This window comes from Protomyctophum parallelum (assembly GCF_964188405.1).
Source record: "Protomyctophum parallelum genome assembly, chromosome: 12".
In the NCBI taxonomy this organism is placed as follows: domain Eukaryota; kingdom Metazoa; phylum Chordata; class Actinopteri; order Myctophiformes; family Myctophidae; genus Protomyctophum; species Protomyctophum parallelum.
The window spans coordinates 27,556,350-27,570,805 of record NC_139712.1 but is presented as its reverse complement, the minus strand read 5'-3'; the positions used below and the strand labels follow the sequence as shown (position 1 = coordinate 27,570,805).

The following is a 14,456-nucleotide window of genomic DNA, read 5'->3' as shown; positions in this document are numbered from 1 at the left end:
TAATAGCCACAATATAGGATTTTATTTTATTTTTTCATTAGCACTGGATGAGAGCAAATAATTATATTTATAAATTAAGTTTAATTTGTATTATTGCTCTTGTATTGCTATTGGAGACACTGGGGAGGCACTGGGGGGACACTGGAGGCACTGGAGAGACACTCAGGGGGACACTGGGAGGCACTGGGGAGACACTGGGGAGGCACTGGGGAGACACTGGGGAGGCACTGGGGAGACACTGGGAGGCACTGGGGAGGCACTGGGGAGGCACTGGGGAGACACTGGGAGGCACTGGGGAGACACTGGGGAGGCACTGGGGAGACACTGGGGAGGCACTGGGGAGACACTGGGGAGGCACTGGGGAGACACTGGGGAGGCACTGGGGAGACACTGGGGAGGCACTGGGGGGACACTGGGGAGGCACTCAGGGGGACACTGGGAGGCACTGGGGAGACACTGGGGAGACACTCAGGGGGACACTGGGGAGGCACTCAGACACTGGAGGCACTGGGGAGGCACTGGGGAGACACTGGGGAGACACTCAGGGGGACACTGGGAGGCACTGGGGAGGCACTGGGGAGACACTGGGGAGGCACTCAGGGAGGCACTGGGGAGGCACTCAGGGGGACACTGGGAGGCACTGGGGAGACACTGGGGAGACACTGGGGAGGCACTGGGGAGACACTGGGGAGACACTGGGGAGGCACTGGGGAGACACTGGGGAGGCACTGGGGAGTCACTGGGGAGGCACTGGGGGGACACTGGGGAGGCACTGGGGAGACACTCAGGGGGACACTGGGAGACACTGGGGAGGCACTGGGGAGACACTGGGGAGACACTGGGGAGGCACTCGGGGGGACACTGGGGAGGCACTGGGAGGCACTGGGGAGGCACTCAGGGGGACACTGGGGAGGCACTTTGCAGACACTGGGCAGACACTGCAGGGCAGACACTGGGGTGGCACTTGGGGAGGTACTGGACATTTCATATCACACACACTCCATGATTCACTAGGCCCCTCAAAAAAGAAAAAACAGCTTGGCATGGCGCGATTTATTTCAAGCATGGCGCAGCGCCATGCCAACAACATTGTGCAGGAAACCCTGGCACTGCTGCATGTACAATACATGCACTATGCAGCCCTGTAGTGCTGCATGTACAGTACGTGCACTGGTTATTCATATTTGGTTATGTGTGGATTTCTGGAAAAAAAATAATGTTTACGTTTAGGCACCCCCCTGCGATCGTCACACTTTTTCTGTTACAAACTGACCCCGGCCCCCATCAGAGAAGGGAAAAGTTATGTGGCCCTCGCAGGAAAAAGTTTGGGGACCCCTGAATTAGGGGTTCAGTGTCTTGCTCAAGGACATTTTGACAGTAACTCTGGGGGAGCCCGGGTTCGAACTGGCAACCTTACGGTTACCATCCAGGCACTCAGGGGTGGCTCATATGGCGGAGACTACTGACTGAGTGCTTCTTGTATCATGAAGACATACAGTACCATGATTTTGTGAATGTAGTCCTAACTGTACCTTTAATATTTGTGTCCTTGTATCAATCCTTTATTTTATGTGGAAATGTGCGTGCATGCGTGCAGTGTGTGTGTGTGTGTGTGTGTGTGTGTGTGTGTGTGTGTGTGTGTGTGTGTGTGTGTGTGTGTGTGTGTGTGTGTGTGTGTGTGTGTGTGAGTGTGCGTGAGAGACAAAAGGCTACAGGGATCAGGGATGCAAGTAGTTACAGCACATGATAATAAATAAGACGAAACGGCTGCCAGGCTTTTCTGGCACCGATTCAGCATCTAATTTAACGTGGACATCAGTAACATAAACAAAACGAAGGGCAGCAGGCAGAGCCCTGCCAGGCATATACTGTATACTATCAACAAGCTGTGCATTCTTTTAAACCCTGCTTAGCCTTCCAGCATCGTAGATGTTTGTGAGCCCCTAACCACAGGGGACATGCAAGACCCCACGATGGCAAAGCTTTTAGAGCTGTTCGAACGATAGAACCCGCTGAAGAGACATCGGGGGGCCTAGCAAAGGTCCATTTAATTAGAAAGCACAATGGATGGCTACAGCCTGCGAGCCTGCCCCTGCTGCACATGGCATCGGGAACTACTGATTGTAATTCATGACAGAATAATGGGGAGAAGGAGGAGTGCGCGTTGGGGTGGGTGGTGGGATGGTATAGCATGTTGTCGTTGCTGCTGGGCAGAAAGCCTTGTGTCTCAGTCCGTACAGTATGTCATTTGTTTATGGTTTTCATAACTCAGCAATGGTGGAAGAAATATACGCTATTCACATTTGTTACTTAAAGTCGGGTGCAATGGCTTTTTTGGTCATTTTATTTGGAAGTTTCAGTCTGAAACGGAAGCCTGTGTGTTTCTGAACCAATCAGAGTGGGGTACAGGCTTTAGTTCCGACATACTATTGGTCTGACTGTCATTAGACAACCTAGCCCAACCCCCTAACCTAGCCCTAACCGCAAGCACGGCGCAACGCATGTCGGTCCAACACATGTCGGTATAGCGACAGGTGATTTTCTTATGTCGGACCTTTGGTGGGGCCGGATCTGCGTGCGCAACCTATCAGAGCGTTGCAAACCTTCAGGCTATTGGACGTAGTTCTGCTACAGTACATACGCGACGCGTGGAGTCTGTTTGTTTACAACAGACAGACGGCAGCTCAGCATGTGTGCTACTACGTGGCTTATTTCTAACCTATAAAGTTTTCAGATACATATTTTATCATGCTGAATTAGTTTAAAATGAGTAATACACTGTCTGGATGTCATCTTGAATATAAAAAATGTGTGTGAGTGGTTCATATTCACAACACTTTAGTGACACACTAAAATCATATACAACAACAATTGTGGGTGCAGCTTCAGTTCAGGTGGGTGGTGGCTAAAGTGAAAACCAGGTATACTTAATGAACTCCATGGGTGTGGCAACTTAAAAACATAATTTCTAACACTAACTGAAAATATGTTGTTCCAGGGACCCCTCACGATTAAAAAAAATAAATTGCAGATCTAGTAGATCTGCTATTTTTCAATAGCTAAAGTATAACATAATGCTTAAAACACCAAAGGGTGTTCCCGTCCTGAGTGTGTTAAATAAAAGTATCAATACTGCAACGTACTCTGTTACAACCAGAAGTCTGGTCATCACAATTTACTTTGGTAAAACTATAAAAGTATTGGCATCAAAATGTATGTGCAAAAGTACATGGTGCAGAATGTCCAAATTAACATGTTTTAAAAAGAGAAAGATAGATCAACCAGGTGGCAGGTGCACGCTACATGGAGATGAATGTTGAGTTAAAAATAGGTTAACATAGGTGAACGAACACGGACATTGCTGTTCCTTGGAGTGGTTGCACCACTCAAAAACGTAGGTTGGTGCTTTATCCACACTTTTCCTGGGCTGTGTGTGCTCCAGTTCCTGTTGATTTCATCGGATATCATTGGTCATCTGACCAGTTTCATTGACTTTCATTGGATCAAATCGACAGGAACTGGAGCACACACAGCCCAGGAGAAGTGTGGATAGGATCAACGGGAACTACTGTACAACTTGAAAAAAGAGGAGCGTTCCGAGCACTCGAAAAATAAGAGAGGACAGGGTGTAAAATCAAGGTACTTTATTATTCATTACAAAAACTTTTTGTAATTAGTATTCATTACAAAAACTTTTTGTAATTAGTATTCATTACAAAAACTTTTTGTAATGAATAAGTACCTTGATATTTCAGCCGATTCACCCGTTATCACTGTATTAAATATACTACTAAACTAGACAAAGTGCCAATCGGCACAGGTCTCCACCAGGGCAGGTCAGGTTGTGGCCTCATGGTGGCGCTATAACAGGCTGTTGAGGAAGATTTGGGCCGGAGGTTCGTGTTGGAGGGATGCAGGTACAATGTTTTTCCATGTGTGCATACATAAGTTGTATACAGATCGATGCAGTTATAGCTAAAAACAGGAATTGGCCTGTTATAGCGCCACCGTGAGGCTGATTTTGAGGAAAAAAATGTGGCATGTCGTCCTCGGCCTAGTGAAAATGTGCGTGTATAATTTAACGGAAATTGCACACTGTTTGTGATTTGTGGCCTTTTTTCGAAATGGACGAATCGTGTGAGCTTTGGAAGCCAATCTTAGCCAATCAGGATGGAAGATGGGAAATGTTGCCGCTCCGTGTTGATCACATGACTATGGAGATAGTGTATAGCGATTTGCGTGAAATTTGGATAAAATCTGAAGGAGTAATAATAGAAAATGTGTTTTACATATGTCGGCCTCCTGGTGGCGCTATAAAGAGCAGATGTGAAAAATTCCAGGCAAAGGTTTTTCCTTGGCCTCTAGGGAGTTGGCATACAAAGTTATCCACAGATCCGTGCAGTTAGAGGTAAAAACAGTTTTCGGCCAGTTATAGCGCCACCTTGAGTCTGAGTTGAAATTGTTCATGTGGCATTTCGTCCTCGGCCTAGTGGGAATGTGGGTGCACAATTTCACGGAAATCACGCGATGTGTTCATGATTTGCAGCATTTTGTTTGAAACTGAGCACTCCTGTGAACTTTGGAAGCCAATCTTAACCAATCAGGATGGAGTCTGAGAAATGTGAAAGACCGGTTTCGTTGAATGGCTCTAGAGAGACTGTGTACCAATTTGCGTGATGTTTGGACAAAATCTGTAGGTGTACTGTGCAAAAACTTGTTTTGCACAAAGCGGCCTCCTGGTGGCGCTATAACAGGCCGTTCTGGAAAATTTGGGGCAGAGGTTCATCGTTGGCTGATTACGAACATTTTCTTGATTATCGGGTGATAACAGTTGAATGGGGTGGATATTTTTACATCAAGGTATTTCCACTATTTTTGAAAGTTTATATACCGGTAATTAGGGTTAGGCTTATATAATATATGAAACATTTTCAACATGGTAATCTATACAAAATAACTAGACCAGTGCCCGGCTATAGAGCACCGAGTCCATAACAATGGAAGTTGGAGATCCATGCCCCACCCGGTTATGCAATACCCGTTGTACCCATGTCAGAGTACCCGTTCCATCCATCTCTCTGTGTCCCTTTTATGCGCATATATGGAGTTTTCTGTATATCTGTCTCTCTGTGTCCTTTATTCCTATATGGAGTTCTGTGTCAGGCATGCCCAAATATGGAGTGTTGTGATGTCAGAACAGGAAGGCTCCATATGGAGCATGGGCAGGGGCCCTGTCCAGACACCGGGCACTGCACTCCCTGTGGGGGTGTGGAACTCGTGTGTCGAATTTGAAGTTGGTTGGGCTAACGGTTCTCGAGTTACGTGCATTATAGCTGTACACACACGTACAGACAGACATACAGAGACATATGGTGTATTTATAGATAGATTACGATTATTTGAAAACATGTAGATTGTAGATAGCACAGCGCTGCTGCATGTGCTTTTGTCTCACACACACACACACACACACACACACACACACACACACACACACACACAGCTATCATTAGAACTGCACCATGTGTTAACACCACATGCAGCGCTCGGCGTGCAAACCGTCCCTTTCTCCCCACAGAGGACACACAGATGCTGGGGTCCCCCCTGTCGCTATTTATCTCTAGGGGGAAATTGATCTGGGCTTGCTGTGTGTGTGTGTGTGTGTGTGTGTGTGCGACTGTGCGACTGTGTGTGTACACTGTTCTACTGTATTTGTTTTAGCCTACTATACTTGTGAGCTCCAAATGTTCCCACAAGTAGCCTATAGTCGAATTTGAGAAATAGAAGTGAGGACTGTTTGTCCTGGTTCTTCTCATGAGATAAATGGTTGCTTGGGGTTCTGTATTAGAGGTTAGGTTTGGGGTTGGTTGGTCGGTTGGCTGATTTAATACTGGGCTGGCCGAAATGAGCAGATCTAGCTTAAAAATTAATGAGCTTTAGAGTGGCTGTTTTCAGCTTTAGGGTTTACTTTATTACACACACACACACACACACACACACAAACGCACACACACACACACACACACACGCACACACACACACACACACACACACACACACACACACACACACACACACACACACACACGCAGGGGGGTTTAATGTTCGGGGGAGGAGAAGACAGTAAATAAATAGTAGCTGTTGCACACACAGCAGCAGATGGACGGCATCAGCTGCATACTGTTACACACCTCCTCCCCACTTAACCCATTAAGACCAGCTGAGGCCCATTCTACAAGAATGTCTTCTAAATCCCAAACTGTTTTCTGAAAAGAAATCGCTATATGGGTGGTTCTGAAACCTTTTCATGTCAAGGACCCCCAACATTATATGCATTCGGGCCGCGGACCGCCAGCTCAGAAACATTTTGTGCCAGGAACCCCCCAGAAGCAAAGTTAAAAATGTTCACTTAAAAAAATATATACATACAGTATTCACATTTTCACGATTTCGCAAAAATAGCAGATCTACAAGCTCGCAGCGCGGTGGTATAGTGATTGAAATAATGGTTAAAGTGGTTAAAATGTAAAATGACAGATGTTTTCCCAGTCTATCTATATAAATGCACCATTTAATGGGTTAAAGCCTCAGCTGTCCCTCGTGGACATCACTAGGAAATAACTTCTTGTTAGCGAGTGACACTGCATGACGGTGGTGCATTAATTAAGCTTCACGTATGTGTCAAATCTTTCTCATTGTTATGCTGCAATCAACTCACCTGTCCTGCTGTACAGTATATCATACTGTTATTATTCCCATCTCTATTCCGCTGCAAGGTGTGTGTGTGTGTGTGTGTGTGTGTGTGTGTGTGTGTGTGTGTGTGTGTGTGTGTGTGTGTGTGTGTGTGTGTGTGTGTGTGTGTGTGTGTGTGTGTGTGTGCGTGCGTGCGTGCGTGCGCGCGTGCGTGCGCGCGTGTGCGCGCGTGCATATGTACTGTACATGTCTGGCTGCAAATGCAGGGGAATTGTTTGAGAAAATGTGATTCTCTAAGGTGACATCTCACTCTAGCAGCTTATGAAGAACAGCTTGTATGTGGCAAGCAATCATAGGCGTGTGTGAGTTTACTACTAATCGGCAGGCTTGTGTGTGTGTGTGTGTGCGTGCGTGCGTGCGTGCGCATGTGCACATGCACATACTGTATACAGTATGTGTGCCGGTGTTTTATTGGTGTGCGAGCCGGTCGGAGCAATACCCGGCAATAAAAGTTGTGCTGCAGGAATAATATATCCACCCTTAGTGGTTGGCTTTCTTTCAAGATCATGTACAGCTTCCCGGAGAGGAAATGAAGCCTGCCGTTTCTCTGGAAGCTGAGCTGCATCATGGGCATTGATAACAAGATAAATTGAGCCTGGAGAAATGATTGATTGAGAGAGTCATTGAAATGATTAGGTTTTCTGGAAACGGATACCTTTGATGATGTTGACAAGGTTAGATTTTATGATGCTGTATTGTTGCCAGAGGTTTGTCTTATTGAAGACTCACCCCTTCAGACTCCACCTTAATCCGTAGCACTTTTTTTCTTGTTTTCTTCTTGTTCTTTCTTCCTTATCCAGACATCAGTCATGTAAAAACTTGACTATTGTCCTTGTACTGTCCTCCCGGCACGCACACTTAAGCCTCTCCAATTGATCCATGCCTCAACATGTCTAGAATCTCCCCCCTTCTCCGCTCCCTGCATTATTGTTTCCCGGTCTCTGCCCGCACAGAATACAAAACTCTGATGCTGTCATTCAAAGCAACCAAAGGTATGGCTCCCCCATATCTTACAAGTCTGATTGAACCCTACAAACCCTCCCGCCCACTCGGATCAGCCAACGCAGGGAAGCTGGAATTACCTTCACTAAAATCGCCCCACACGTCCCAAGATCTTCTCACTTCTGGCTCCAAAACTATTCCCATTACAATCAGAACTGTAGACTCACTCCCAATCTTCCGCCGTAGTCTGAAAACCCACCTCTTCAGACTCCATCTTGGCCCGTAGCACTTGCCGTAGCACTTGCCCTAGCCCTGACGACCATACAGGTTCAACTTATGTAGCTTAGATAGCATTTTATGTAGACATAGCACTATATAGTATAAATATGTATAGTTTCATTGTATAGATATTCCACTGTTACATTCTTAGCTTATGTAATAGTTATCATGATATACAATTCCAACCAGTGGTTCTGAAACTTTAACAATTTACATAATCATTGCAAGGTCCACAGGATTCATGATAACTATTTTTTTATGTATATGATGTAATTGCCATGTTTTTGTTCTTGCTTAATTTAAATTGCTCTGGATTAAAAGTGTCTGCTGAATGCCTAAATTGTAATTTGTATGCTAAATCAGGTAAGGCGATGAAGAAAGCCCCCATGGGTATACGAGACCTGGCCTGACCTGACCTAGCAAATAATTTTTTGAGCCAGCCACTGCTCTGAACTAGAAAGATGGAGTGGTGGAGGCAAGCCTTGTCAGCAGCAGTGTGTGTGTAGCAGCAATGGAGTAGCAGTAGGATTTTAATGATTCCGATTCCATAACGATTCCCTCTTAATGGTCCGATTCCTATAGACCGATTCACAGAGGGTTTCATGGGTGCGGCCATTACTGAGGGTGTACCATTGAGTACTGCAGCACTGATTAGCTACACCTGGCCTACGGAGCACCTGCTCCATGGATTACCCCTCAGTAATGGCCGCGCCCAGGGCACCCCTCTGTCAATCGGTCTATAGGGCTTCCAAGTGGACCCTTAATGGTCTGTAACTCTTGAGAGTGCACAGATGGAACCAAATGGACCTGTGGACCTTGCAATGATTATGTCTATTATATTGTTAAAGTTTCAGAACCACTGCTTTGGGATTGTATATCAGACATGAAGTCCACATAACCAGCTCTGACGGTGTAATAAAACCGGTTCCAGAAACGGTTCCAAATGTGATGGAACTGGATTCCGGTTCCTCAATGTTTGATCTGGTTCATTCGATCCCAGCCCTAAGTAGCAGTAGAGTTTTGAGTTTTTAGTTTATAATAATAATAATAGTCTATGATAAAATATCACAGTAGCATATATGAAAAGCACAAATGAAAAAGTAATATCAAGTTACCATAGAAATATTACTAAAAACAGAAAAGGAAAAAGAAATAGAACAAAAAGTAAACAAAATGTTGGTTTACATTTGTTTTTCAGACATAAGGTGTACTTAATATGTTATATCTTATGTTTATAATAGTATAAGTTCTATACATGTGAATTGTATACATATTATTTTTACAAATATATATAGCCAAGCACCCATTCAACCATTTTCTATGATAATTTCTCAGTTTATTTGTTCTGCTGCTATATATGCATCAATTACCTTTGCTTTAAATAATTTCTTATGTGTTTTTTTTTTATTAGATAATTTAAGCTCGTTGTCTACAGTTCCACAGTTTTACTCCTATAACAGTTAGACATCTCCCCTTGGCGTTTGTCCTTGCCTTTGTCGTCTTGAATATAGCTGTTCCCCTGAGGTCATATTTGCTCTCTCTTGGCTTGAACAGCTCCTGCATGCAGCTTGGAAGTGACTTATTATGAGCCTTGTATATTATTGCAGTGGAGTTGAGGTTGACTAAATCTTGCAGTTTCAGTGTACGGTTTTCAATGAAAACTGGGTTTGTTGGTGCATAGTAGTCAGACAAATTTACAATTCTAATTGCTTTTTTTTGTAACATAAAGATGAATTATGGTTTTATAAGTGTTTCCCCACACTTCCACACAATAGGTTAGATATGGCAGTAGTAAGGATCTGTACAGAGTTTCCAGTGATTTTTTGTTAATGATACTTTTCATTTTGTGTAATATTGTGATTGTTTTAGATAATTTTCTTTTTAAAGTGAAGGAGGGAGACATATTTAAATCGACCACTTTGTTGTGAGAATGGCTGTAATTGGTGCATATAAATGTGGGATTCTGGTTGGTTAGAATTAGAAACACTTGCGCGTGGTTGGTGCAGGAGTACAGTGGAGTCTAACAGTTCGAAATCTTCAAATACGCCGTATGTCCTCCGGCTTGGACGAGCGTCTATGCGAATATGATTGGCAGTGTTCGGGGGAAGGAAGCCGAGGGGAGTGCAAGAATGGTCGATGCAGTAAATCCTAGATGCTGGGGCGGTGCCTGTCAGTAGCGGGGGGTGTTGAATGGGAATAAAAAGAGGGGGGAGCCAGTGGGTTACAGGTCCATTGGCATAACAACAACCAAAAGGGGGTAAAATAATTGACTAAATAAGAGAGAAGGAAACACTTTAATCGATCAGCAGGCTGACAGCTGACTCCTCCCATGTCCTGTCTGAACTCATACAATGCTTCATAAAGCAGGGGATGTTGTACATTATACCTGCAGGCACTCACTCAGATTAAAGTGATGTTCAAGCGTCAGGCCCCTTTCCTACAATCATTCTTGAGTAACTATGCTTAACAAAAAACACAAGTTGCCAGGCACAGCAAAATATCGATCGTACCTGAATGTCAAGCACCCTCTGGCCCAAGAAAGAATCAATATTTGACATTACTGTCTTTCCTTTAGCCCATTAAAACGGGGAAAGCATCTTGTGTCATTTTAGATTTTAACGTTGGCAATTCAAAAACAGCAGATCTACAAGCTTGTACAGATGCTATTTTTGAACATTGAAAAACAATCTTGGAAGTGTGAGAACAACTGATTTAGAAGGCATTCATAGAATCGACCCCAGGTCTTAATGGTTTAGACCACATGGTAGGATTACAGTATACAGTATGCTTATGGACATTTAACTGGTCTCAAGCCCTTACTACGTCCAACAACAGAATTATTAATAGACTTTTCCTTGCTAGCTAACCCCCTCAACACCAATTTTATGACAGTAGTGATGAAGGACCGCACTAAAAATTGCCCATGAATGTAAGACTTTAAGACTTTGGTCGTCATCAAGTATATGGAAGGTGTTGGCTAGCCACTCGTTGAGTGATTATGTTGTAGCTTTAGCTTGTCACGTGTGTAACACCACTGACTCTTTGTCCCAAGTGTCATTGGCGTTGTCATTGAGTGGTGAGTGCTACAATGGATCAGGGGCTGGATATTTCGAGGTCTGCTGGATTGCACTAATCACATGCTTGAATGCAATGGACTCCAATGATATTCATATATCATCTTCTTCACATGTGCAAAAAAACCAAAACATAAATATTCATATAATCATATATTCATATAAGCGCACCCTTTCTGACTTTTAAATAAGTAAGTGGTTCATTTTATATTCCCTTTCTTCCCCAATCCCCTCTCATCTTCTTCCCTGGCTCTTCCAGTGGCTTCTCTGACAGTCTGATCCAGGACATCATCTACAGTTACCTGGTGCTGCCGAACCGGATCACCATCCCCCTGGTGGGAGACGTGGAGCTCGCCAAGCTGCGCTTCCCCATGCCAAAGGTGCTTCTGACGTCTCCTAATTTGGGGCTGTCACGATTATGAATGTTGCATGACAATTATTATCACACAGATAATTGTGTTTTAATGATTTAATCGTGTTTTCAACCTTGAACTCTGGAACATATAAACACTTTACAATAACGACCTATTATTAAGCATTTATAAACATTTATAAGCAGTTTGTAGATGAGTAATAATCATGAACAGACTGTTTGTTGACATCCGTAAATGTTTACCTACACATTTATAACTATGTGAATAGTTTACTACTTACTAATACCTTACTAATAACGTATAAATTATGTTTAAACATAGTTATAAATGTTTAGGTAAACATTTACGGATGTCAACAATGATTGTTCATGATTATTACTCATCTACAAACTGCTTATAAATGTTTATAAATGCTTTATAACAGGTCGTTATGGTAAAGTGTTACCAAAAAAATTGTTACATTTCTGTTTGGCTTTTAGGCTTTGAAGTTGCAAGCTCACAACTTGTCGCTTTTTCTTTTCTTTATGATGATTATGCAAAATAGCTGATTATGTCAACTATTATTATCTCAAATAATCGTGATTATGTAATAATTGTGACAGGTCTACTCACATGCTGTTCGATTTTAGCCTTGCTCGCGATAATAACATACCACTGCACTGGCAATAATACATTGCGCTGGCAGATGAAGGCAGGCTGCACAGGCTAATTGAATTGAGTCACTTTTGCTTTTTGAAACAAAGTGCTTTACAGAGGCAATATAAAATGCAGTACACCAACGATTTTTTTTTTTTTTTAGTTTACACTGAAACAATTCAGAACAATATACAAAACAATAAAAAACAATATAAAAAGTGACCTAATAGAAGTGTATAAAAGTAGCTTTTCAGAAGTTATTTAAAAGTTTGCAAGTTTAAGTATTAGAGTTGGCAACATAACATTGAACCCTTCAAGTTAAGATGCCACAGCAAGGAGGCAGGGGAGGGGAGGAGTTTGATTACTGACACGCTACAGTGCTGTGACCTATATGCTGACTCAGCGTGTAGTTAGTATAAAAGAGTCAATGTGAAAAACCACACCTAAAATCAATCATTAGGATTCAGGGCATATGCACGTTTAGCTTGTTAGCGACTGATATTTTTTTTTAATATATTTTTTATCCCACGATTTTGTAACCCATTTTTCACCCCTGTGTCAATCATCTAATGTGATCTACACACCCTCCACCAACCTGGGGAGAGCAACGGACTTAACTCATGCTTCCTTCATGCTTGAGTGTCCCAAGTTGCTCCTTTACACCTGACAGGGGGGAGTTTCCCTGGTTAGACGTAGCGCGTGGAAGGAACACGTTATTCCAACCAGTTCCTTTCCCCTCCATCAGGCGCCCCGGCTGGCCAGGGGGAGGCAGTTTAGAGACCAGGATTACTGCATGTTTTTGTGAGGTATACCTACCCTAGGGGACACGGGGAGAACATGCAAACTCCACACAGAAAGGCCCTTTCGCCAACCCCGCCTTCGGGTATGGGCACTGATGACGCGGAGGAGGAAACACGCCGCCAGCACCCACAGCGCCCCGAGCAGGAATCGAACCCAGGACCTTCTAGCTGTGAGGCTACAGCACTACCAACTGAGCCACCGTGCCCCTGTTAGCGACTGATATTGACTGATATTGACTGATAACTAAGCTATGATGACTAAAACTATGACAAAATATATTGACAATTGTGTCAACAAATAAAAACTAGACTATGATGTTAGGTAGGGACTAATTGAGAAGAGATCCGGTAGAACGAAGACGAGTAGTGGGTTGTGGGTGTCGCGCTAAAGAAATAGCAGATCTACAAGCTCACAACTCGTGGCACACAGCTAAGTAGGAATCAGTTATTACGACGCCATCAAGTTTGGTCGACTAATAAACCAACCAACAATCAATTTTGTCAACTAAAACTAAAACTGAATCGAAATGTCCTGTAAAAATGTACTCTTCGTCTCACCCAAGTTGCGGCCTCAAAGGTCAAAATGTCAGCGTCCGCCCGCGGCTGCTATTTCAGAACTATTGCCCTGAGCGCCGCTCTCTGTGTTCTCCCCAGGGCGTGCTTAGGATCCACTTCCTGGAGGCCCAGGACCTGGAAGGGAAGGATACGTTTCTGGGAGGGCTGATCAAGGGCAAGTCCGACCCCTACGGCGTCCTTCAGATCGGCAGCCAGCTCTTCCAGAGCAAGACCATCAAGGAGTGCCTCCATCCCAAGTGGAACGAAGTTTACGAGGTGATAGAATCCTGGATGCACTCGTTATGTAATATGGAACATTCACATTTGACCCTAGGGTAGCCGATGTACAAGCTCACAACTTGCGACGCGTTTGTAGAGCTTGTAGATCGGTTTTATACATTTTTAACACTTGTAAATTCTGTATTCTGTATTATGAGTACTTTTACTTTTGGTACTTTAGGTACATTTTGATACCAACATTACATTGCTGTATTGATACTTTAGTAAAACATTGTAGTACTTTTTTCCACCTGAGCGTACCTGTCACTGTTTGAACAGTCAGCAATTTGTCCTCATGTCTTATTGAAGGCGTTAGTATACGAGGACACGGGGCAGCACTTGGAGATTGAACTGTTTGACGAGGATCCGGACAAGGATGACTTCCTGGGGAGGTGAGCTTTCCTCATAATTATTTTATCTCATCGTCGACATACTTCTGGGAACAAGACATATTCATTCATCCTTATATATCCAGTAGTTTGACTTTACTCAGTCAAAATATACTCTGAAAAAACTCTGAAATTACATTTGACTAGTGTACGGACATACCTTTCATAGTTTGGAAACCTCGAGGTTAAAGGACTTTGTGAATGAATTCGTATGGCCTGTAGGCCTTGGTTAGTGGAGCTTACCTCTTTCATAGGAGTCAAAGATCCAAAGGAAAATCTGATTGATTTTGCCCCTAGGCTGTAACAATGCACCAATGCATCGGCACATTTTATTCTGACTGCCTTGGCCCGCGGTCGGCGATCCTGCATATCGGC

At 43.7% G+C, this 14,456-nt stretch overlaps 1 protein-coding gene across 3 annotated transcripts in view; it reads left to right on the top strand.

Moving 5' to 3' along the window:
* The window catches only part of esyt2b (extended synaptotagmin-like protein 2b), a 51,905-nt gene that overhangs the window by 20,228 nt on the left and 17,221 nt on the right, over positions 1-14,456 (top strand). For all 3 annotated transcript variants that reach the window (XM_083778459.1, XM_083778458.1, XM_083778457.1), the window contains exons 8-10: positions 11,308-11,428; positions 13,513-13,689; positions 14,002-14,084. In XM_083778459.1, the coding sequence (XP_083634585.1) occupies positions 11,308-11,428; positions 13,513-13,689; positions 14,002-14,084 (381 nt within the window). The remainder of the gene's footprint in view (positions 1-11,307; positions 11,429-13,512; positions 13,690-14,001; positions 14,085-14,456) is intronic.